At 37.3% G+C, this 25,204-nt stretch overlaps 1 protein-coding gene across 11 annotated transcripts in view; it reads right to left on the bottom strand.

Moving 5' to 3' along the window:
• Nucleotides 1-25,204, bottom strand: part of Atp11b (ATPase phospholipid transporting 11B (putative)) — a 109,329-nt gene that overhangs the window by 81,600 nt on the left and 2,525 nt on the right. For 10 of the 11 annotated variants that reach the window (XM_087186602.1, XM_021254807.2, XM_021254847.2 and 7 more), the window contains exon 2: nucleotides 5,047-5,163. In XM_087186602.1, coding sequence (XP_087042728.1) covers nucleotides 5,047-5,163 — 117 coding nt within the window. Of the gene's footprint in view, nucleotides 1-5,046; nucleotides 5,164-22,117; nucleotides 22,256-25,204 lie in introns of all 11 variants that reach the window. The other variant, XM_021254824.2, reaches the window with a different exon arrangement.

Genomic DNA, 25,204 nt, shown 5'->3' with positions numbered 1-25,204 from the left:
ACGGTATAGTGGCATAAAAGACAGATGTTTGAGGATTAAACTACTATAAACCCAAATCCTGATTGTAATAGTCATTAAATAACCTTGGATGTAATCTCTTTGTACCCTACTTTATTTCTCTATAAATGAGGATAATAATAACCATGCCTTATGTGGTTCTTACAAAGATTAAACAAGCTAGTATATTTATGAGGCACTTAGGATAGAACCTGGCTCACATTAATTGCTACATAAATATCTGCAATATCATCAATCAGCTCATAAGCCTATAATGCTATAGTACAGGAGCAGAGTAATATACTATATATTTTATTTATACTGTTACAACTTAATTTTACATATGAAATAGGCAAACTGTAAAACTTTTACTTTACCCTATGTATATTCTCTCAATAGACAGTAAGAGCTCTGAAGCTAGGAACATCATTTTATGTAATTGCTTTACCTGTAGTACTTGGCATATACACATAGTTGGAGATCAAAATTTTGCAGAATTGATGAGTGAATAAATAAATATGATTCAATATGCTTTTTCCGAGAAATATTCTGATTTTGGCAATGAAGTTGATGATTACTGCTCAATTTAAGATTTTTTTTTTTTTGAACAGGGTCTCTCTAAGTAGCCCAGGCTAGCCTCCAACTTGTGGCAATCCTCCTGCCTCAGCCTCTCGAGTGCTGGGATCACAAGTGTGCACCCCAACGCCTGGCTCCAATTTAAGATTTTTAAATAAACAGTTTAAAATTTTTCTGGTCCAATATAAGATGGTGTTATGGCTTATATCTAGATGTCCCTCCAGTCTCATGGGTCATAGGTGGGGCTTTTGGGAGGTGACTGGATCTAGGGTATGTGGTAATGGGATCAAGGGTGTGATGCTAGGATTGATTCATAGTACTATGCTATGATTAAGGCTGCCCCACCTGGGTGCCAGTGCTATTTCGCCTGAGGGTGGGTAGCCTGGCTAGGATATAAGGGACAGGAAGACGGCTGCTGCTGTCCCTTGGCTTGCTGCTTCCTATGAACTATTTCTCCGCTGCAATACCCCTCCCCTCTGCCTTGCAGCCAGCCAACTATGAACTGAAACCTCTACAAACTGTGAGCCAAAATAAACTTTTTCTCCTTTAACTTTGTGTGTTGGGTAGTTTGTCTCAGCAATGAGAAAAATAACTCAGACAGATGGCCCTAATTTCTGGAGTTTTGTATGTTAAGTTTACTTCTAAGTCAGATGTTAGAGGCCTAGAAGTATCCTTTCCCATGTAAACAATTTTATAAATAGAGTTAGGCTCCCAGAAGAGGCCACTAAAGCTTATACCCAGGGGTATATAAAGAGTTCAACAATACCTAACAATCTTTCTTTTTTAGGGCAGTTTTATGTCCAGTTTAATCTGGGATACATAAAACATATTCTTCTTCAATAGTGGCAATATACAGGGCTCAAGAGAGAAGAGAGGTAGATACTTTCTTAAGGAACCAAAAGAAGTTACTGTTCAATGTGTTACATAAGTTGGTACTTTTGGGTCAAGTCATCTCTAGCTGCTCTTGACTAAAGTAAAAGATGTTCCTACAAGGGTTGAAAAACCTCCATGAAACTTCCCCAGTCACCAAATCAAATGCATAAGAATAAGTTGGCAATGTAAGAATAAAGAACTGTAATTGTAAGAATTATAAGAATTAAGTTGGCAATGTCTTAAATTTATACCAACCTACCTCAACAGTCTTCTAGAATCTTATGAAGGACAACTACATAAACTGGCAGTAAGGTAATTATTTTCAGAGCATTTTCTATGGCTAGCTTAGTAATTACAAGTAAAACTGTAAGATAAATAAAAATTTCATATGCAAACTATCTTATAAATGGTAGGAACTATTATTTCCACATTTTCTGAAATATAAACATATTAACAGATCAAATGAATCTGACTTCTGTGCTTACCCTACCATACAGAGAGAAAGAAGTCTTATTAGTGTAACACTAAACAATGTAAGAGTGGTTAAGATAAATGAGTTAGCATAACATCCTACTGTTATGTATGACTTTATAATTGTCCCCCCCCCCCAAGGCCTTACATTGGTAAGAAAACTAGTATATGGCCAAAAATACCATACATTTTGCAAAGAAATTTAAATTTAAGGTAGTTTTGGGTCAATATATATCTATGATGTATAAATTATACATTGAGGAAACAAAAGATTATTATTAAAAAGAGGAGACTAAGAAAAAATATCAAAGATGAAGTAAATGAAGGAACAAATAATTCAAAGGAAAAGCAATGAGAAAAATCTAATGAAGGAAATCATATTTGCCATGGGCTTTAAAAAAGGAACATTCAACAGGCTGAAAATCAAATATGGGAGAACATTTCTGGACAGTATAAACAAAGGGACAGTGGAAGGAGTTCGTTGTGGCTTTGTGGGACAGAAGGTAACACAGTCAGGAAAGAGTTTAAGGGAATGATGGGAGTAAACAAATAGTAAAAATAAGAGATAGTCTTCATTTATGCTTAGGAAAAAAATAAGTATCTACATAAATAGCTACATTCTTCAAATTGTGTGTGAACATACGAATTCTACCTTTCTACAAAAACAAGTCTAAAGGGCCAGGGATTTAGCTCATTGATGCTGTGCCTGCCTGGCAAGCACAAGGTCCTGAGTTCAATTCCCGGTACAAAACAACAACAACACACAAAAAAATCAAATCTAAAATCTCCTCAAAATTGCCAGGTGTGGTGGCGCATGCCTGTAATCCCAGCACTTGGGAGGCTGAGGAAGGAGACTGCCATGAGTTTGAAGCCAGCCTGGGCTACACAGTGAATTCAAAGCCAGCCTGATTCTATCTTTAAAAAAAAAACTTCACAAAATTTTATTTTTTAAAAATTGGTTTCCAACATGCAATCTAGCAAAGCAAAATAGTAAGAAAGTTCAGTGTGAACTTGTGAAAGAATAATCAAATTCAGAAGTGGGTTAAAAAAGCAACAGTGGTATAAAAAAGAAAGATAAATAAAGGAGGTTATAATGAGAGATGGTGTTTATTTATGCCAAAAAATTTTAATGGTAATGTTTTAAAACATCTACATCTTTAGGGCCGGGGATTTAGCCCAGTGGTTCTACTGCCTGCCTTGCAAGCACAAGGACCTGAGTTCGATCCCCAGTACCAAAAAAAAAACCAACAAAAAACAAACATTTTTGGAACCATGATCAAAAATATTAAACCTAATACTGCTGCACATGAACACAGCCATATAAAGGTATTTATTTAACACCAAAAGTTTTCCAGAAGGAAACTCAGCTTCCAGTACTGGTAAAAGCATTAAGTGGTCCTATGAACTCCTAGCAGATAAAAATTACAAAATCTAGACCTAAAACTGTTTAAAAATCTGGAAAATGTCCAAAATATAGGTAAAGTAAAAGAGCTTATGAAAGAAAAAAAAAGAAACTGCAAATGGAAACCGTAAGAATTATATATTTTTGGCTTCTCAGCTTAGAGATACGATACAATTCCCTCAGATGTGGCAGCAAACCAGTGGGGGTGGGGGGGACGGTCAGTGGATACAGCCTTCCCAGTAAAATGCAACCGAGATGGGAGTTCAGGGTGAATAAGCAACTGGAAAGGTTAGGGGAAAATACAAGTATGTAGGGAGAGAACAGCACAAAGGAGAACCAAATTCAAAAAATAAACAATCCAAAGGGTTACACTTAAAACTGATGAATTTTCTTCTACGTAAACTACACTCCAGCTTAAGAATGAATGACCTTCAAGTTTTGAAGAATTCTAAGTTTTAACATGATTTACTAAGAACTGAGTCACTTAGATTCTAGACCACCTCATCCTCCTAGATTCTGATATTCTAGTTCCTACCTTCTGCTGTAGAAGGTTTTCTAAAACAATGAGTATGATACATATGGAACATGTGTAATCTGCTGTCATTAATGGGTATGTTAATATGTAAATAATATGAAGGCAGAAAAAAAGGGGCCGGACAAAGCAACCAGTGAACAAAGGCAAGATCCTTGGGAAAGATAAAATCGGGGTTAGAGAAATAATTCTCACTCTCTGGAAAGGAGTGAAGAAGCAATACAAAGACACTTCTTAAGGTGCCCTATCAAGTTACAGCTATGATCCAAGGAGAGATTTATCCTCAGTCTCTTTGACTTGAGTCCTTTATAACAAACAGCACTGTCCAGTAAGGCAGCCATCGGTAACACAGCTCCTCAGCTGCACCAGCCCCATTTCAAGGCCTCAACAGCCCTATGTGGCTAACAGTTACCATGTTGGAGAATGTGGAAAATGCTTCCACCAGGAGAGAAAAGTATTAGACAGTATTGCTGTATAACATTTGGCTTCAAAATAAACTGAGACATCTTAAAAATATCATAGGAAAAATGAAACAAGGAAGAATAAGAGTAAAGTAGTACTCTGCTACCAAAGAACTATTACAGTAGAGTGACTAAATTAGAGCAAGCAGGCTTTAAAGTCTTAGGGAACTGAGTTCAAACTCCAATGTAGCCTCTTACCAGTGTTCAACCTTGGAAAAGTCATTCCATTTCCTAACACTTAAATTGAAAAAAGGGACATGAGCATGATAACACTTTGTAAAATAGATTTAAGAATTGTTCTCTCAAAGGTTGTTGTAAGGATTAAATGACCACTGGATAGTACTCTTTATGTAGTATATTAGGAGTTCAATTGTAACTAAAGAAAATTTTTCAGCAAGCTGCCTACCTTGTAATAGTGACTCCCAATTCTTTTAGCCTATCTTTTTTTTTTTAACCCAGGGTCTTCACACTAAGCTACATCTCCCCATCCCCTTTTTTATTTTGAGACTGGATTGCACTAAATTATTGAAGCAGGGCTTGAACTTGTGATCCTCCTGTCTCAGTCTCCCAGAGTGCTGTGATTACACAACTTTTCATTTTGGTTAAGATACTCTATTAATCTTGCCATTTTCTAGACTTTGTAAAGATATAAATATTCAAACACACACTAGATCATTTTTCAAAATAAAATGATACATATCTACAACCTTAATAATAAAAGTGTTAATCCTTACCTTAGATGAAATTATTCGGTTATCTATAAATTTCTGAGGTGTGTAAAGGCCATTCTGAGGAAACCTGTTGGCTATGTAAATAGTTCTTGTGTCACTTTGATGGGGTGGGTCAAGACCCTAAGACAAACAAGAGAAAAAGTAATAGTCAATAAGCCTTACTGTTATGATACTTTACTGCTGGATAAACTTATCAGATTATAAATATTACTGGCCTTAAATGCAGACAGACTCAATCTATTTAATCATTAAAGCGTTAAGCCACTGATTTTTTTCTTTCACAAGTAAACAGGTACATTAATTTTAGATACAAATAAACTAGTTAATACCTTCAGAAATGAAAAAGAGTTCACACTATCAGATAGCTACTACAAGAAAATAAATATATAGGAGATCTACAGAAGCACTTGAGGACAAAATTTTTCTCACTGCATTCCTTCCTTTTCCTTTCTGTGGGCTTCTCGCCTTCTCTTAGGATGGATTCCTATTCAGTATATGGAAATCCTGTGTAGCTAGTAAGCAGCTACCATGTTTGATGACAAAGATTTTCTTTCTTTTTATTGCTTTTACTTGGTTTCAAAGAGCTTTGCTCCCAGGGACATATATTACACAGTCTTCCCCAGACTCATTCTATAAACTCCTGTGCCAATTACAGTACTAACTGGCTTCTTGAAACATGCAACAGGGATTGCTGTGATATCGCTCGAGGAACACATAATTCAGCCTCAAATTCAGATCATCTCTCAAGATACACTAGTAATGTCTCCTGAAGAGTTTTCACTAGTAATGGGTATACAAGACCTACTTTACTCTACAGCACTATACTGTTCCAATGAATCTCCAAGATTCCTTTGGCATATCTTGGAATCCTGATAGGCTAAAAGCTCTCACATACAAGATTTTCTTTGGTTCTAACAGGCAAATGATTTGAAATTTCTCTGAGTCTCATTTTTTTGTAATGGTGGTCAGGACTTTTTACTAGTACTACCTAAGTTATTAAAAGTCAGTTAAGAGGGCCGGGGATTTAACTCAGTGGTTTTGCCGCCTGCCTCGCAAGCACAAGATCCCGAGTTTGATCCCCGGTACCAAAAAAAAAAAAATGGTCAGCTAAGGGCTGGGGACTTAGCTCAGTGGCACCTATCTCATAAGCATAAGGTCCTGAGTTCAATCCCTGGTACAAAAAAATAGTCAGTTAAACTTTGTACTTGTAACTAAATGATCCATTTTTAATACTACTAAAGACTAATACAGTAATCTAAGTAAATAATCTGACTGCAGTTTAATCCACAGCATTCCTGGGACACTTCTACTGAGCACAGACTCACACACACAGATCTGGGGAATTCCTGAGCTATTGTTAACAGTCACACTGGACTGTCAAACTGCCCAGGGTATTAGTAAAGCACACTTCTGGGTGTGCCTGGGTGGGTCATGTCCAGTGCCCGGACCCTCCCTCTCTGGCACAGTTTCCCTGCTTCACAGCACCACGAAGTGAGCAGCTTTGTCCCACCTCGCCCTTATGCCAAGAGTATCTGGCTTTCAGCCAGCCAACCCTGCACTGGGTTTGCCTCTGAAACCACGAGGCAAATTAAACCTCTCTTCAAGTTTTGGTTATTTTGGTCCAGAATACAATTACATAGAAAGATATTTTGTTTAGTATAACATAATATTAACAGTGTTATATGTGATGGTAACTGCTATTCTTTTTTTTTTTTTTTTTTTTTTTGGTACTGGGGATTGAACTTGGGACCTTGCACTTGAAAGGCAGGCAGCGGAAACACTGAGCCCGGCAACTCCTATTCTTGGTTTAAAATTTTCATTTTATGATCTTAGAAATCGTGTATACAGGACTGTAAAAATTAAGTGCATCTGTGTGCTCTGTGAAATACATGATGCTTAATTTTATTAGTTCATACTATTTAAAGTCACAAGTAATTTTCAGACACAAGTGTAAATTAGCGTATACCTGTAATTCTAGCACTCTGGGAGACTGAGGCAGGAAGATTACAAGTTCGAGCTCAGCCTGGGCAACTCAGCAATTAAGCAAGGCCTGTCTTAAAAAATAAAAAAAGGGGGGCCAGGGATTTAGCTCAGTGGTTTCGCCGCCTGCTGCGCAAGCACAAGGACCAGAGTTTGATCCCAGGTACCAAAAAAAAAATTAAATAAATAAATAAAGGTAAGGGCCAGTGATTTAGCTCAGTGGTACTGCTACCTGCCTCGCAAGTGCAAGGTCCCGAGTTTGATCCCTGGTACCAAAAAAACACAATAACAACAAAATAAATAAGAAAGGACTGGAGGTATAGCTTAGTGTGAAGGCCCTTGGTTCAGTCCCCAGTATAGGGTGTGTGCATCAAAGTCCTAAGATTTTCAACTCTGCATTTGCAACAGTTTGGAATAGTGATGACCACATTTTGTGGATGCGCACGTGTTACTTTATGTCTGATTTCAAAATCCATCTCTTGGCTGGGATAGTAGCTCAGCAAAAGAGCACTTGCTTAGCATGGATGCATGAGGGCCAGGGTTCGATCCCCATGTTGCAAAATCAATCTCTTATAAACGAAAAATATGGTGGCATGCACATTCATTTTCCTCACAAACTTTCTATTAGACATTTTTACATTTTTGTAAATGAATGAAGGAGAAAATGAACAAGTAGTTTAAATACTACAGCTTTGGACTACGGCTTTATTTTTCAAAGAAGTTCACAGGAAGTTTAGTCTATAAGCAGGTAACAACTTATCGCTTCTCGGCCTTTTGGCTAAGATCAAGTGTATAAGCAGGTAACTGGAACATTACAGTGCTCCAGGTATACTGACTTAGCTTCCACTTGTAACCATATTAACATATGTCCCTTAAACTTGTTCTACTCTCTTCATATGCTGTCTGCCATCTGGAAATCTACACAAGCTAACTAAAATTGATAAAAAAACCCCTGGTATATTATTATTTTTCTTTTAACACTAAGTCACACAACAGCACTTAAGCTTCTGGGATAAATTAGAGAAAAAATAAATTTGAGTCTGAAAGGATATTTCAATTTTTTTTTTCCTGCAGTACTAGGGAGTGAACTCAGGCCTTGTACATGCAAGGCAAGTGCTCTAACCACTGAACTATACCCCCACCCTAAGAATATATAATCTTTAAGAAGATGACATGACAACTGAGACTGAGAACCCCTGATGCAGAATTTTATTTTTTTGCTAAATTCCTACTAAGATTGGAACTTTATTCTGCACATCTAAAGTTAAGAAAACAAGAGTACCCAAAATAACACTATAGCAACATCTATAGTTAAGAGAACTATAGCAACATCTCAGTTATGACTAGAATTAATACATAAATACATGCACTTTCCATAAATCAAAGCTCATCATTCTCCTTTTCTCACTACTGGATGTGAACCAGTGACCACATGGAAATAATTTGAGATTCTGAGTTACACAATTATTTCGGGAGATATATTAAAGTGTCCTTCTAGGCTGGGCATGGTTGCTCATGCCTGTAATCCCAGCACTTGGGAGGCTGAGGCAGGAGGGTCACTTGAGTTCGAGGCTAGCCTAGGCTACATAGCGAGTTCAAGGCCAGTCTGAACTACATAAAGAGACCTTGTCTCAAAAAAACAAAAAGTACCCAACCTCAATTTTAAATTAAATTTTAAAAAATTCTATATAACAGCTCCATATTCTAAAATATCACAACTTCAAGTAAGATGACAGCTCCAAAAGACAAACGATAATATGCTTTTCCTTATCCCTAAAGATGATGTAATATCTACATATGTATCTGAAGTTTTTAGTTTTGGCCAATTCACATAATCTTATCCAATCATATTATAATCCATAGCATACAGATTGTGTGGGTGTACATGTGTTTCTCACACACAAAAAGTTAAATTTGACATAGCCAACCACAGAATAACTATCATTAAATGTCCTATTTGGAAATTAAAACTTGTAACTTCACGGTCGGGATGTAGCTCAGTGGCACCTGCCTAGCAAGTGCAAGCCCCTTAGTTGGATCCCAGTACCGAGAAAACAAACAAACCAACAAAAAACTTGTAAATTCAGTTCATTAGCATCTTCTTCACAATAAATTTAATTAGCCATGAACTAAATAAAAGTAAAGCTGTCCAAAAACAATGAAATTGACTTAGAGCAGGATCTATAAATGGATTTCAGTTCTGTGAATCCCTAAAATTTTATGTAAATTTGCATAAATGTGCATTTTCCAGATATCTGTGGGTAGGGCTCATCAGATTTTTCAAGTGGTTTTAAATGTAAAGAAATTGCTCTAGGGCTGGGGATTTAGCTCAGTGGTTCTGCTGCCTGCTGCATAAGCGCAAGGACCTGGGTTCAATCCCCTCAATCCCCGGTACCAACCCCCCCCCAAAAAAAACCAAAATAAAAAAAATAAAGAAATTGCTCTATGATCAGTTCCACATCCCTCCATATTTAAAACTGCCTAAGAACCATTGTTTCAATTACACCTCTGCTTTTTTTCAAAACAAGAGTCAAAACAAACATCTACTATCAAAATTAATTGTATATCTATACTATCAGTATGAAGCTCAAGTACAGTTTGTTTTTTTTTTCAAGTACAGTTTCACATTATTTCGAGCATGCATATCAGGAATTCCATGATACTGAGGAAAAACTACAATCTGAACTCACTGATCACCAGGTCAACCTCTGGCACACAGCACATTTTCTGTTGTCAGCCTAGGCTATCTAGTCACACTCTCAACTCTCGATGCTGCCTGCTGCTTTCTTCTCTGATTTTATCTTGTCCAGGGAAAGGAAGTGAGATACACTGACACCACTGCTGCTATCCAATTTTATGCTAATGTCTGCTAAACTGTAGAGTATAGACATTAGAGGCACATAAATTTAAATTACCTTATAACTACCACACTCTTTTAAAAAGTGTGAAATTCAAAACTCTTTGATTATAAAAGAAACACATGACATAGTCTCTGCCCACCCGGAATTGATGAAATCTTAGTGATTTAGACCTTATTTACCTGAGATATCATTTAATCTCTTATTGCCTCTCATATATTAAAGATCAAACCAGAATCATTTTATGGTTTAAATGTGAATAGCAAGCATGGTTATTTAATAACCTAGGAAGCAACTGGATATGCTTGTTCAGAGTGTAGGAAAGAGGGCCAGATTTGAGATTAGAACCTAACATGCATATGGCTAAAGCTATGTATGAGAATGCCTAGTAGGTTAGTGTATGGAGCAAGAGATCGAACTCTCAGGACCATGACTTAAGATGCATGGGAGAGAAAAGGATAAGCAAATGAGAAAGATTATCAGAGTGGAAGAACAAGAACAACAGCGTGGGGCCAGGATTTAGCTCAGTGGTTCCTGCGCCTGCCTTGCAAGCGCAAGGTCCCCGGTACCAAAACCAAAAAACCCCCAGACTGTTCTTTAAACAAACAAACAAACAAAAGAACAACAGTGTGGCAGGGGCCTAGGAAGAAAACACAAAAAGGAATTATTCATATGCTTCAAAGAAAGATGAAAACTGAGGAGGAGGAGGAGGAGGAGGAGGAGGAGGAGGAGGAGGAGGAAGAGGACTGCTGCTAAATGAAATAATTGGGAAAGCACTGGTGGCTTTTGCCTGAACAGTTTGAATAAAGTGAAAAGGGGCTGATGTCAGACTGCAATGGGCACAAAAGGAGATGGAGGGGATGGTGGGGAAATGGAGACAGTAACTGCTGAAAAGCTGGAGCAAGCAAAGGATTTTTAATGGAAATACAGTTTTAGGTTTGGTCAAAGATCAAAGATCTGAGGGAAAACTTAAATTCTGGGAAATTAGAAAATTACTGAAGGATCAAGAAAAAGGAAGAAAAAAAATTAAGAGCCAAAGTGTACAGTATTAACTTTGGAAGTAGACTGGATCTTTCCTCATCTGAAGAGAAAAGAATTCTTTGGGGGTGTGTTTTGTTTTGTTTCATTTAAAGATGAAAGTGAACACTGAAAGCACGGATCACATTTTCTATTTCGGTGGTAATTCTAAGAAATACCACTCTGATGAGTTGATACAGAGTGTATCTAGTTACTTGGGTGTGTTTAGAAACTTCATACAGCTTTCTGCATATGCTAGTTTCTCTAACAGAGGCTCAAACTGCTATCACAAATCAGATCACTAGTTCCTCCCCTAATTAATTCTAAAATTCACATTCTTGGGCCAGGGGCATAGCTCAGTAGTAAAGTACTTGCCTAGCACGCATGTGGCCATGGTTTGATCCTCAGCACTGCAAATAAATAAGTAAGCAAGCCACAGTTACAAAACATGGAGACTTTCTTGTTGTAATGGTCATTACATCGATTTCTGATAACCAAAGGTATTGGTGCTCAGAGTTTTGGATATCAAAACCCAGTAACATTTCTTAAACTGGGAAACTGACACAACATTACCCACTTTTGATTTATCCGAGCAAGGCTATTAGGTAAAAGAAGGTAGGCAAAACAATGACTTAATGTTACTCTTTAAAAAGTTGGAGATACTGACAACCCAGAAGAGCCTAGGAAAACCTATTGGCTAAATGTAGTGTGGTATCCCAAATAAATTTGTGAACCAGAAAGAAGACATTGGGAAAAAACTAGTAAAAATGCAAACAAAGCATGAAGTGTTAGCAAAGCAATGTATCAATATTGGTGTAACGTGTAGAACAGTAATGTAAAATATTAATAAGAAAAATTGGATAATAAAGGTGTATACAAGAATTCTCTATACTATCTTTACAACTTTTCTGTTAATCTAAAACCTTTAAAATGAAGTTTAGATTTAAAGAAATTTAAAAGACAATTCTCAAAAACAACATCTATGAATTTATGCAAACACACACACTACATTAAGCTAATTTTTCTCATTTTGCTAAAGTCTATTGAAAGCTTTACTCAACAAGAAGTATCATTAGGGAAACCATGTTCTAGAACAGGCATATCCAATCCTGGCCTGCAGGCTATATGCAGCCCCAGACAGCCAATAATGTGGCCCCACAGATTGTAAACTTTTAACAATATCTTTGGTATCAGGCAGCACTCCAGCATGGGCTGCATAGGTGACAACAAATGCTTCGTAGCGGAGGGTTTGTGGGTGCAGTGTTAACTTCACCTCTTGTGCCTGTCAAACCAAAATTCATGTGGAAGCCAAGTGTAGTGACCTGTGCCTAAAATTCCAAAAGTCCAAGACGCTAAGGTAGGAGGATAACAAGTTCAAGCCCCATGTAGGCAATTTGGCAGCTTTTCGAGACCTTATCTCTAAAAATAAAAAAAGGTCCTGGGATGTAGCTCAGTGCAAAGGCCCTAGGTTCAACCCCGGCACAACAAAAGCCACCTATATCAGACATTACACATGCTTATGAGACTTGCTGAGTAAAGCACAGTGATTAAGAATAATAATATCGACAGAGTGAACAGTTAGCTAGATACAGGTGGAGTGGGGAGAGTGACAGCTGAGCCTAGGGAGGAAACACACCAACAGAATGTGGTCTCAACATTCTGAGTTTGCAGTCTCTTAACTTCCCCTGTGTAAGGCACCCCAAGTCTCTCACATCTACAGTCACAAGGGTCTGGGGTCAATGCCTGTGGATCTAGACCTCAAGCCCCACACTGCCCCTATTAGACTCTATCTGATCCAACTGGACCTCCTTCATACACATGTGCATTGTGGTTTTCGTCTTCTTGTGGGGTTTGTTCATTCTGAACAAGACCATAGTTCTAAAATTGTCCTTCCTGACTTAAAGGTGGAGTCTCTCTGTTAACTGAAAAAACAAGAACATCCCTCCATCAGCAACAACCCTTGACCACTCCTCTAAGTTTTAGGAAAAACAAGAGAAAACAAACCTGGAACTCACTGCAGGTGCTACCTCTGGCTCTGCCTGCTTGGAACTCCTCCAAGTATACTGTTCTCACCTATAAACTACCCCAACTCTCTCCACACTCCACCCTTCACCAAATTGCGCCCTCGGGCCTTCCCCCAGTGTACAATGCCTACAGCAGACAGCTGCCACCCATGGCACTACCCATTTGCCCTTCTGGAGAAGTACACTGTCCTTAATAAAGTGCTTACTAAAAAATCATATTACACTTGTTTCACAGTAACTGGCTTACTGAACCTGCAACTTTTGACTCCGTTTCCTTCCAGGACCTCCTCACAATAAGATCCAAGAACCAAGGCACAGGGCAGATCACCAGCTGAGGCAGACCCAATAATCTGGTAATAGTGTTTCAATCTACTTTCCTGTGTGCACGTGCATAAATGAAGACAGGCATTTATTATTATTAAGCAGATGCATAAGTTTTCTTATTTAGTTATTAAAATTGGGGCTTGTGTTGTTTTGGAAAATAATTTAATAAAGTACTTTTTAGCAGGAATGATACCGGAAGTAAAAAAATCTATCAATTTTTGCTCATGATATCATTATAATCACATATGCAATATTGCTAATACTAAATTTACTAATTTTGGGGATGTACAGAGCTGCAATCATTCAACTCAAAGAAAAATGTGATAGGATCTCTTGACCAGACATTTACAAGTTCTAACTTTCCAGAGAAAAAAGTTCCGCACTTCACAATCATATCTTATTCAAGTCATTGTTTTTTGGCAGTACAAACATTTGTGAACAACTATTTCCAAGGATAAAACACACAAACAGTAAAATTAATTCAAAAATTTCAACAAGCATCTTGCCAATTAAGAATTGGAAGCACATCCAACCAGACATCAATGCATTCATTTCACAAAAACAAGGCCAAATGTCCCAGTAGTTTTATCTTTATCTTGTCTCTTTTTTAATGTTGTAAAAAAGAAGTTTTATTACTTATATAAATTAATTACACTATATATTTCATATGCAGCCAAAAACAATTTTTCTTCACTCAGTGTGACTCAGGCAAGCCAAAAGGCTTAGACACCCATAGTCTACCAGACTGTGAATTAAGGAATGCTAAAAGCATACCTGATTATTTATGGTGGTGGTGGTGGTGGTGCTGGGGATTGAATCCAAGGCCTCTGGCTGGCACTGAGCTACACCCCCAGTCCTATTTAAGAATTTTGACTTTTACTTTCTCATAATAAAGTCTTAACATGGTCCTTTTCTTCTCTTTTTTTTCAAATTCTGAAAATATATACTAGAAAAATAGCTGATTACCACTAGCAGATAAGCACTGCATCAATTCCCTTTAACAATGCACTGACTTCCTCTACCGAGAGCTGGACTCACAAAGTCTGAGCTTCTCTATGTCCAAGTTAGAAGCCAGGTCTTTCACAACACTTAACTTGGAATAGAAAGACAAGATTAGAGAACCATACCGGCTCTTAATAGTAAAGTATCAGGTTTACTCTCATCATTACAGCAGTCTAAACTTGTAATTTAAAGAGCACAATAAAAAACTAAGATAAGCAAGAATATCTATCTATATTCTCCTTGTAGTTCAGGATATGCAAAAATGAAGAAACAATTTCTTAGGTAATGTAATTAAGATCTGAACAAACTATATTGCTCAAAGGACTCTTTTCAAAGCAAAAGCTTAGGATATCTACATGCACTGTGTTTCCTGAGAAAATTGTGTTTGCTACTATTCTAGGCACTATGTTAAATTTAAGTAAAAATATTTGATCATTTGAAACAAAGCACTTAAGATAGTATCAAATTATCCTATAATTTTAAAAATTCATTTTATAAATATAATAAGTATTGACTATATGCCAGGTAGTAAGCTTGGAACTGAGGAAATACCAAAATAAGACTGCACCCTGCTTATATGAAACTTCATTTATTAAAAAGGCCTTTTAATGAACACAAAAAGTAAAACAAAGTATCAAGGAACACAAATAAAAATTTTAATAAAATAGTATTAGGCCATTAGATGACTCACTTTTTCCTGTGGAAAATTATCAAATATATTCTTCTGCACTTGATCTTAGCCAAAAGGACGAGAAGCGATAAATATATTCTTCTGAATAAAGAGTTAAAAGCATGGTATAATTTTGTTTCAAGTGTAATAAAAGTACTTTATCTCTATTTTAATATCATAAACTTCTCAAACTTCACAGTAAGTTTTGGGCTCTCAAGGTTCAAAATGTAAAAAAAACCCACAACTGTGCCATGCTGTTCAAGATCAATTAAGCATAAGGCATTTACAATATCTAACACCTGTAAGAGGGGATACACATCAAGGTACCAGCAAGGCCTGACTACTAAAATGTATGTCACCTTAAGAACGCCCATGGCTAACGGTCCACACAAACTTCATCACTTCTCTCCTTTTTCTCATATAAGTCTGTCATCACCATCTCAGAGTACAGCTGCTGCCTAGAAATTCCTTCCTATAATCCATTCTCTAGTCTTGCCTCACTTTCACGTGGATTTAAAATGGCAAAAGTGGGAAAGAGGAGGTAATAAGAAAAGCTAGCAATGATATTTCCTTTTTCCCACTACTAATCCTGTTCCACAATGCTGCCTTCCTGGAAAAACTCTCTGGGTTTGAGTTCGAACTCTGGACATTAAATAGCTATTGACCTTGAGAAAGTCCATACTTTGAACTCTTCCCTTTATAAGAATAAAGACAGATATAGGCTTTCTCTTTAAAAAAAATTTTTTTCCCAACTAATAGGACTTAGCCAGGCTTTAAAATAATTGTTTGAGATCTTGTCTCAAAAAAAAAAAAGGGCTGGAGATGTAGCTCAGTGTGAAGGTCCTGGGTTCATTCAATTCCCGGTAGAGGGAAAAAACTAGTTTCTGTCATCAAAGGTTGAGCCTGTGGAACTCTGGATCTGGAAAAGGCAACCTGCAGTCCAACCCATGGCAGGATTAGGGTTAACAGCAGTTCCTCTGCGCCAAGGTCCCTAGGATCAGGTTCAATGAACACTGCTGGGTCCAGGCTTGCTCCTACCTCTGAAAGGAGGCTGGAAAATGCTGTGTATCTTTAACATAAGTATGTTTTAAATCTCCAGAGAGATAGTGGAATAATATAATATCTATTTTTTTAAAAAAGGAACAAAAAATTATGAAACAAATCAAGCAGATACACATGAAGAACAGATGGATATGAAAGAGAGGCAATAATGAATTGAGAAAGTGAGAAGTATTCATTTAAATTAAAAACTCAGGAGACAGGATAAACGGTAGCATGACATAAATGAGAGAATTAGTGAACTGGAAGCTGGAACTAAGGAATTCCCACTGAAAGCAACAGAGAGAAATAAGATGAAAATATGAAAAAGAATTAAGAACCATCCAGGACACAGTAAGAGGGTTTAACATGTCAAGCAGGAGTTCTAGAATGAGAAAATTAAAGGCTGAGAAAGAATATCTAAAAAAAAAGTGGCTGAAAAATTTCTGTGCTATAAAAATAAGTGTCTTTGGATAAAATACAGAGCCGGAAAGAAGAAATAATACCTAAAAATATGTGGATCAATCACAGTAAAAATGCAAAACATCAAGGACAAGGATAATTTTTAAAGCAATGTGGGGCTGGGGATTTAGCTCAGTGGTGCCACCGCCTGCCTCGTAAGCACAAGGTCCCAAGTTCAATCCCCAGTACCCAAAAAAAGAAAGAAAGAAAGAAAGAAAGAAAGAAAGAAAGAAAGAAAGAAAAAAGCAGTGTGAGGCCAGACACAGTGTGCACCAGTAATCCTGACACTTTGGGAGGATAAGGAAGAAGGATCTCAAGTTCCAACCCCTCCTGGGCAACTAAGCAACTTATTCAGACCATGTCACAAAATAAAAATTTAAAAAAGGGCCAGGGTTGTAGATAATTGCAAAGGCCCTGGATTCAATCTCCAGTAACACACACACAAATGCATGCACATACTACCATTCGCATCCATTAGAACTATAATTAAAAAGAAACAAGTGTCGCCAAGGTTATGAGGACACTGTGAGCCCTCATGTACTGCTGGTGGGAAGGTACAACAGCGCAAGGCTGGGTGGGCATGGTGGTGCACACCTGTAATCCCAGCACTCTGGAGATTGAGGCAGGAAAATCCCCACGAGTTTGAGGCTGGGCTACAAAGTGAGTTCAAGGCCAGCTTGAACTGCACAGTGAGACGCTGTCTCAAAATAAAAATTAAAAAAAAAGAAAGAAAGAAAGAAAGAAAGAAAGAAAGAAAATACAGCAGTATAAGCAGTTTGGAAAACAGGTTGGTAATACCTCACAAAGAATTATCACATGATCCACTCTAGGTGTTTACCTAAATGAAAACATACATTTACATAAAATTCCTATATTCCTATATCATTTGTAGGTATATAAAGATACTGAACAATAAGAATACTTAGAAAAATAAATAAAAATATAATCCATAGCTTCTAATCTTTAAAGGAATAAAAGAAACTAATGCAAAGCCAATCTAAATCCTAGAAAGATTTTCCAGTTATACAAATTGATTATATGTCATATATGGAGGACTAGAGATATATACAAGTCTGAAAAAGAAAAAAAGAGGTTGCTGGGCATGGTGGTGCACACCTGTAATCCCAGCACTCAGAAGTCTGCGGCAGGAGATTGGTGCAAGTTCGTGGCCAGCCTGGGCTACATAGTGAGTTCAGGGCCAGCCTTCACTACGAAGAGAGACCTTGTCTCAAAAACCCAAATACAGAGGTGGGGGTTCTGCTTTGCCAAATACCAAGAGTTACCTAAACAGCACTGCAGCATATAACTTTCTATAGGGGAGAAAAAAATTCCCTTTGTTCTATATACAAAGGTCAATTCCAGGTAAATAAAGACCTAAATGTTGAAAATCTAAATTTTAAAACAAATTAAAGGAAACACTAGAAAAATACATTTTTGATCCTAGTAAAGAAATTCTTAAATACTATGAACAAAATTAAACATATAGGATACCCAGGAAGAAGATATTTACAATGTACATAAAAATCAAATATCCAGACTATTGAAGGAAAAAGGAAAGACAAACTACCCAACAAATAAATGAGAAATTTATTCATATGAATTACAGGATACCTGACTCTCACCAGCAAACAGGAAAATGCAAATTAGAACAAAATGATTCTGTTTCATACCCCTCAGGCTGGTAAGGTTTTTCAAGTCTGACAGTAGAAAGAATTGTGTAGGGAAAAGGGAACCCTTATGGTTTGAAAAACAATTTGTAAACATCTAGTAACAGTCATAATGTACATACCCACAAGCCAGCAATTCCATCTCTAGGTACCCGGTTTCAAAATAAAAACATACACAAGAATGCTCACCAAAACATTTTCTTGTAAGAGAAGAAAAACCAGCAGCAATCCAAAATTCTTTAAGAAAAAAGAGCCTTCTAGAAGGCTGGCTGAGGCAGGGACTGCTTCGTGTGATAGTATTCTGAAAATGTTTGAAGAAACAAATGATAAAAATGGTGTTATGTAAAAGAGGATGGCAAACTGAGAAACTGCTTTTGTTAGATGGAGAACTAAAGCAAGATAAAAATCCCTGCCTTCATGAAATGAAACAATGATTATGGAGCATGTTACATACTGCAGTGCTAAGTGGTAAGAAAATAAAGCCGGGAAGGAGATTGGGGAGCACAGGAGGAGTTATAATTTCATACTGAAGGGCCCCAAAGGGCTGCACTGATAGTGTGGTATGTGACTATCTTTATCCCTACCTGAGACATGGAAGTGTAAGGAGACCAGTAGGACAGACTACAGCAGGGTGGAGGAGAAGTGGCCTGGGGGAGAGGGGAGAATGCAGTCCAAGCAGAAATTTTTAGCTTTTACTCTGAACAGGAAGACAAGGCACACCCTCGGGAGGTTTCAAGCAGAGGGATTACAAAATCTCCAACATGTAATAGGATCACTCTGGCTACAGCATGGAAAACAGACTTCGCGGACTGAAGGAGGAAAACAATGAGGCAAACGAGGACATTTTACAGTCCCGTAGGGAAGAGGAGAGTGGGTTAGTCTAGGCGGTGCTAGAAGATGGGGGGGGGGCAGGGTTTCAGATTTAACATTTTTGCAACAAAGAGGGAGATATGATTTGTTCCTCTAAAACTTAAAACTATACTCATTCATCCTTTTCTGTTATAAGCAAAGCATTTTATTGCTTTGACAAAGATTTTATATATCTATATGGTTTACACGTTTTGAAGCAAAGCATTTTTTGATTCACGTGCCCTATGACTTCTTTTCCCCACAGATAAGAAAAAAGTAGTAGACATTTATAGAAATGTATTGTTTAGAATTTGAGAAAAGGAGAAAGGGAATGCATGAGTGGTACCAGGAAACAAAAAGAGTTCATATCTTTTGGAGATAAATACAGGAATATTTATAGGTGAAATCATAGAATGTCTGGGATTTGCTTCAAAATCACTCAAGGGGGTAAGAACGGCGGGTGGGGGACCGATAAGACAAGATCAGCCATGCACTGACAATTACTGCAGATGAGTAAAAGGATAAATCAGGGCTCATTATATTATTTTCTCTACTTTGTATGTGCTTGAAATTTTCGATATTATAAGGTTCAAAGAAGGAATAAACATAACCTGTGCTTCAAAGAAGGAATAAAAATAACCTGTGCCAGGCACACTGGCTTTAGATAAGAATTATCTATATATGCACAAATGCTTTTATTTCTAACTTCTGTAAAATACAGGGGGACCACGGAATGGTGGATGCCCGTGCACATTTCCCTACTTCTCCTGTGGGATTCCACTTCCAGTTAAAAGGCAGAGATAGGAGTTGAGTAAACAGGGCTTAATTAATAGCTTTAATTAATTTACATTTGATCTAAAGCTTGGGTAATCTAGTAGTTATAAAATGAAACAAGTATGATTTTTGGCATAAGCTAACTCTTAATGTTACCTAGGATAGACTGTATGTTAGATTTGAGAAGAATGTGGCAATATAGCTGCCCATCTGCAAACTGAAAATATTTGAAAAAATATATGGTATCAGTAAGTACTGCACGTGTACATTTTTTTCTTGGCATTAGTCCCTAAACAGTACAGTATAGTACTATTTATAGAGTATCTTCTTTTCTTTTTGGTTTTTTGAGATAGGGTCTCAACTATGTAATTTAGACTAGCTTTGAACTCACCACATAGCCCAGGCTGGCCTTGAACTCATGGTGATCCTCTTGCCTCGGCCTCCTGGATGTTACAGGTCTGTGCCACCTCGCATGGCCCATAGAGCATTTTCATTATATTAGGTATTTTATGTAATCTAGATGCATAGACTATATGCAAACATGGCAGATTTTGATATCCTAGAATGGGGAGTTTATCTCGGAACCAGTCTCTCACAGATATCAAGGGATGACCATACCATGTACAGGATATGGAAAGAAGAAAATTTAAAAATTTAACTACAGAGATCATTCTAAGTGACCCAATCAATATTAAAATTGAGCACACTAACTGCCTCTAAGAGTCAGACAATTCCTTCATAGCCATTTTTAAGTGCTAAGAGAGAACAGAAATTCAACTCAAGACTCATTCACAACACTGGGGAAAGATTACTGAATCCATTATGAGCACATAGAAGAATTAAAGGCAAATATATATTTTTAACTTGAAATACTGGCATGCAAATAAATCTCTTAGTACTTCTATTGCAGATGAGTAAATTAATTAGATATCTTGTAGGCAGCTGGACAGGGCCAGCCCAGGAGGAACCAACATGGAGGACAGTCTAGGACCCAACACAAGGACAATCAAGACACTGTCACTGAAGGCCAGAATTGTAAAAGAAAACTGTCACACCCACGTAGGTTGAACAGCAGTGATTGATATACTAAATAGGTATCAACCACCTGGGTTGGGGACAAAGATCTTCCAAAAAAGATCCCTGACCCACCCCTTGCTCAGTTCCTTGTATGCTTGTTACAAGGACTTGTTTCCCCATTGGATCCCCATTTAATCAATATTACCTGGGTGACTGTACTTGTAATCTTATTGGTTAGTCATGGTTTTCTCCCACCTCATGCCCACTGTATAAATTTCCATTGGGTCTTATAGTTTTGTCCCACTTTGTACCGCCCTCACCACATGGCTTTGCTGTATAAAACATCTTTGAAAAGTGGGATGAGTGGGCAACCCACTTTCCGGTCCTCCTTCCGTCTCTCTCAGGCAGAAGCTTTCTTTCTCTCAATAAATTTTTCCTACTCTTAATCTCCGTTGTTCCTAGAATTCATTCTTCAATTCTAGAGAACACGAACTCGCGTTTCGGATATCTAGTAGGTTTGGGAGTTATATCTCTTCCTCCTATATCACTTCTACAGAGACAACAAAATTATCCATTTCTTATATGGAATTTTATAATAGAGAAACTACAGGGAAAAAAAGCACAGAAAAGCATCCCTGAGAATAAAATCTACAATGTCTGTGAACTCAAATATTGGAGAAGTTTTGACATTTTGAAAGAAATATGGATTTCTGGTAAAAATTAGGAGAATCATGACTAGTATCTTAATTAGAAGGATGAGCACTCAGACAACTTCAGAAACAAACTACAGAACAGAGAGCATGGGTAGATGTTCCCCAGAACCAACAGCCAACTGAGAAGCTTTCCAATGGACGAGATCTCTGTATTCACTCAACAGTGTATGAGGCAATCTGCAGTCTCTTGGGTATAGCTGGACCAACACTGAAAACAGGAAACTTACTGGAAAAAAGCATGGGTGAAATCAGAATGTCTTTAAAATTGAAATCTTTAGTGAATTTGTCTGTGAGGTTATGTATCATTACTATAATGTAAAACACTGCTGTCCAAATATGAAATCTCCTTAGTTTCCACATTAAAAACCAGTAAAAGCAAACAGGTAACATTAATTTAATAATACACTTTATTTAACCCAACATATTTACATAACAATATAATTTCAACATATAATCAGAAAATGAATGAGATGCTATATATCCCTTTTTCCTCCAACTAAGTCTTTCACTTCCCAACACATTTTTTGTTTGTTTTTTCCAGTACCGGGAATCAAACACAGGACCTTGTGCTTGCCAGGCAGGCGCAGTGCCACTGTGTTTGTTTTTGAGACAAGGTCTTGCTATGTAGTTCATACTAGCCTTCAATTCACTATGTAGTCTAGGTTGGCCTCGAACTCACAGTAATCATCCTGTCTCAGCCTCCCAAGTGCTGGGATTACAGGTGCGCGCCATCATGGCTCCCAAGACATTTCAATTCACAGGGGACACTTCAAATCTTCAGTAGTCACATGCAGATACTACACTGGATAGCACGGGCCTAGAAAATATTTAATGATAATAATGATAATCATAAGGCTCTTTAGAGGATCTGGAACAAGGCTGCTTTTTATTTCAGTGCTTCTAAGAATACCTGGGATTACTCTAATGCTTTACCTCCATAAGCCAAAGAAATAATTGGGTATTAAAAAAATATTCTAGCTGAGGATGGTAGCACATGCCTGTAATCCCAGCACTTGGGAGGCTGAAGCAGAAGGAATGCTTCATGTTTAAGGCCACCCTGGGCTACGCAGTTTCAAAAAAAAAAAATAAATAAATAATTCTGGCCAGCTATGGTGGCACACAGTTTTCATCTTGGAAAGCTGAGACCAGAGGATTACAAACTTGATGTCAAATTGGGCAACTTAGCCTTAAAATAACAAACAAGTAGAACTAGGGACATAGCTCAATGTTACAATGTCCCTGGGTTTCATCCTCAGCACTGAAAAAAAAAAATGTGGTAGTATACGCCTGTAATACCACCACTCTGTGGGAGGCTGAGGCAAGAGAATCACAAGTTCAAGACCAGCCTGGGCAAATTAGAGACCTTGTTTCAAAAAATGGGAGGTGAGGGGCTGGGGATTCAGCTCAGTGCAAAGGCCCTCAGTTCAATCTTCAGTACCACGTTAAAAAATAATAATAATAATGGAGTACTACTACTACATGAAGAAGGATAAATGTGAGTCATTTATAGGATCTTGTGACCATAATGTTAAGTGAAATGAATCAGACACACAAACTTAAATAGCGCATGGTTTCTCTTATATGAAAAACCCAAAGCACCGTATAAAGAAAAGGTAGATAATAGGAAACAGGAAAATAAGATGGTTTCCAATAGGGAAGGGGACCAAGAGATAGAGGAGGGAAGAGATGAAAATAAGATTTAAGATGTGTTATGCACATGTACCAGCTCCCCATGAAGAATGTAACCACGGGTGTGAATATGTATTCATAAAAAATTAAAACTGAAAAAAATCTATCTAGATGCTTAAAAATTCCTTAAGGTTAAAACTTACACAGCCACACAAAAACAGTGTTACTATAGGCCAATGCTTCCTTTTCCTATTTTTTTCATTCATTACTTCACTTATTATAAGGAAAACAGGTGATTTCCAAACTGATGCTGAATTAAACCTGATACTTTCATTTACCCAACCATCACTTGGTGACTGAGTACCTACAGTGGGCCACTGCTGTTTTAAACACAAAGGATGGGGCCAGGGATTTAGCTTAATGGTTGCACCACTTGCCTTGCGATCCCTGCTACCAAAAATAAATAAATAAATAAAATAAACACAAAGGATATATAGATAAGTAAGGCATGAATCTCGCCCTAAGATTTTACAGTCTAGTCTAATAAATAATATGCTATCCAGGAACACAACTCACTCTTAATGTCATACAACAACACTAATAATAACACGGGCCACAGATGCAAGCTGTGTAATTTTCTAGCAACCACACTTTTTTTTGGGTACTGGGGATTGAACTCCGGTCCTTGCGCTTGCAAGGAAGGCGGTGGAACCACTGAGCTAAATCCCGGGCCCACAACCACACTTTTTTAAAAAGCAAAATGGAACACAAAATTGTAATTGCGATTTTAATTTTCCATATTACTTTAAACTTCAATGTATAGTTTATCCTTAAGACTATTTCAAATCAAACTAGTTACATTTCAAGTGTATCAGATGGCACTGTTACACAGGATAGACCTATCTTTTTAGAAAATTGACAATAATTTGGCAGTTACAGGTACGGGCAAAGTAAGATACCAGAAGGAGGCTGGAACATGTCTATAGGTTAAAGTAAAAGAGAAAAAGCAAGCATTGTAATGATAATTGATAGGGGCTGTGGGAAGAAAGAGCAGGATCAAAAGAACAAGTGGATTGGTTAGCTTGAAAAAGAGCAGGGTCGAGAGGGGAAGGATTAAACAAACACGGAAGTAAGTGTGCTAAGTGTGAGGGGTGAGAGAATAGAAAGCTGAAGAGTTATGGTTAAGAGCTTTCCATTTTTCTCTGTGAGTCAGAAGACAATCTTAGCCTCCTTCCTCAACCGACAATATAAATTCCAAGGGACTACATTTATAGAACCATATAAGAAACAGTTATCATGGTATGACGTATTAAGTTGTGCTTTTGTATAAGTGCAGTCATTTTCTAATTTGCTTCTGGGGTGGTCAATTTTGAATTTTGTCACTTTACCTTTAAACACAGAAATAATACTATAAATCCATTCCTCCTTTCCTTGCTTATTATTTACTCAGCAAACATGTACTCAATGCCCACTATGCCAAATGTGAGGTACTGAGCAGAGATAAGGTTCTCACTTTCATGTGTGTAGCACATTATACTCTCTGAACACAGTAAGTGCTCTGAAAACAAATTACATTCTCCTGTAAAGAAATATTACATGTTAACTAAAATAGACGCTGACAAAGACCTTCATGTAGAAGTCTATCAGTGCTGTCCAATAAAATTTTCTGATAGTGAAAACATTCTGCTCTGAAATGTCTATGGTAGCCACATGAGCTAGAATTTTAGTTGTAATGGCCATGCGTAGTTAATACCTACCATTTGGGCCTAAATATTACAACACAGAGGATAGCCAATGGCATTGCCACTGTTATAATCAGGGAGCTGTCATCTCTAATGAGTTAATATACATTATGCTGCTAAAAACAAGTGTACTATGAATAATGCTAACTGTACCAGAAACACACACTAAGAAAATTTTTCACGTAAAGTAACTTGAGGACTGCAAGCCAGAAAAGAAGAGAGGAAAAAAAAATAAAGAAAAAGAAGAGAAAGGATATTCTAGTCTTTTCTATTTGCTCTACTTTCCCAAGGGAAAACATCAATTTCCTGCAAAACTCTAATTTTTCTCTTCATGAAAAGTAGTAAAAATACTTTGTAGAGATAAAGAGTCAATCTTTTTTCTTAATTAGAAAAAA

The sequence above is a fragment of the Heterocephalus glaber genome, unplaced genomic scaffold, assembly GCF_053883595.1.
Source record: "Heterocephalus glaber isolate CG9 unplaced genomic scaffold, H.glaber_assembly_v1.0 deba00001504, whole genome shotgun sequence".
NCBI lineage: Eukaryota > Metazoa > Chordata > Mammalia > Rodentia > Bathyergidae > Heterocephalus > Heterocephalus glaber.
The sequence above is the reverse complement of the archived record's forward strand: the minus strand, read 5'-3'. Positions and strand labels throughout refer to the sequence as shown.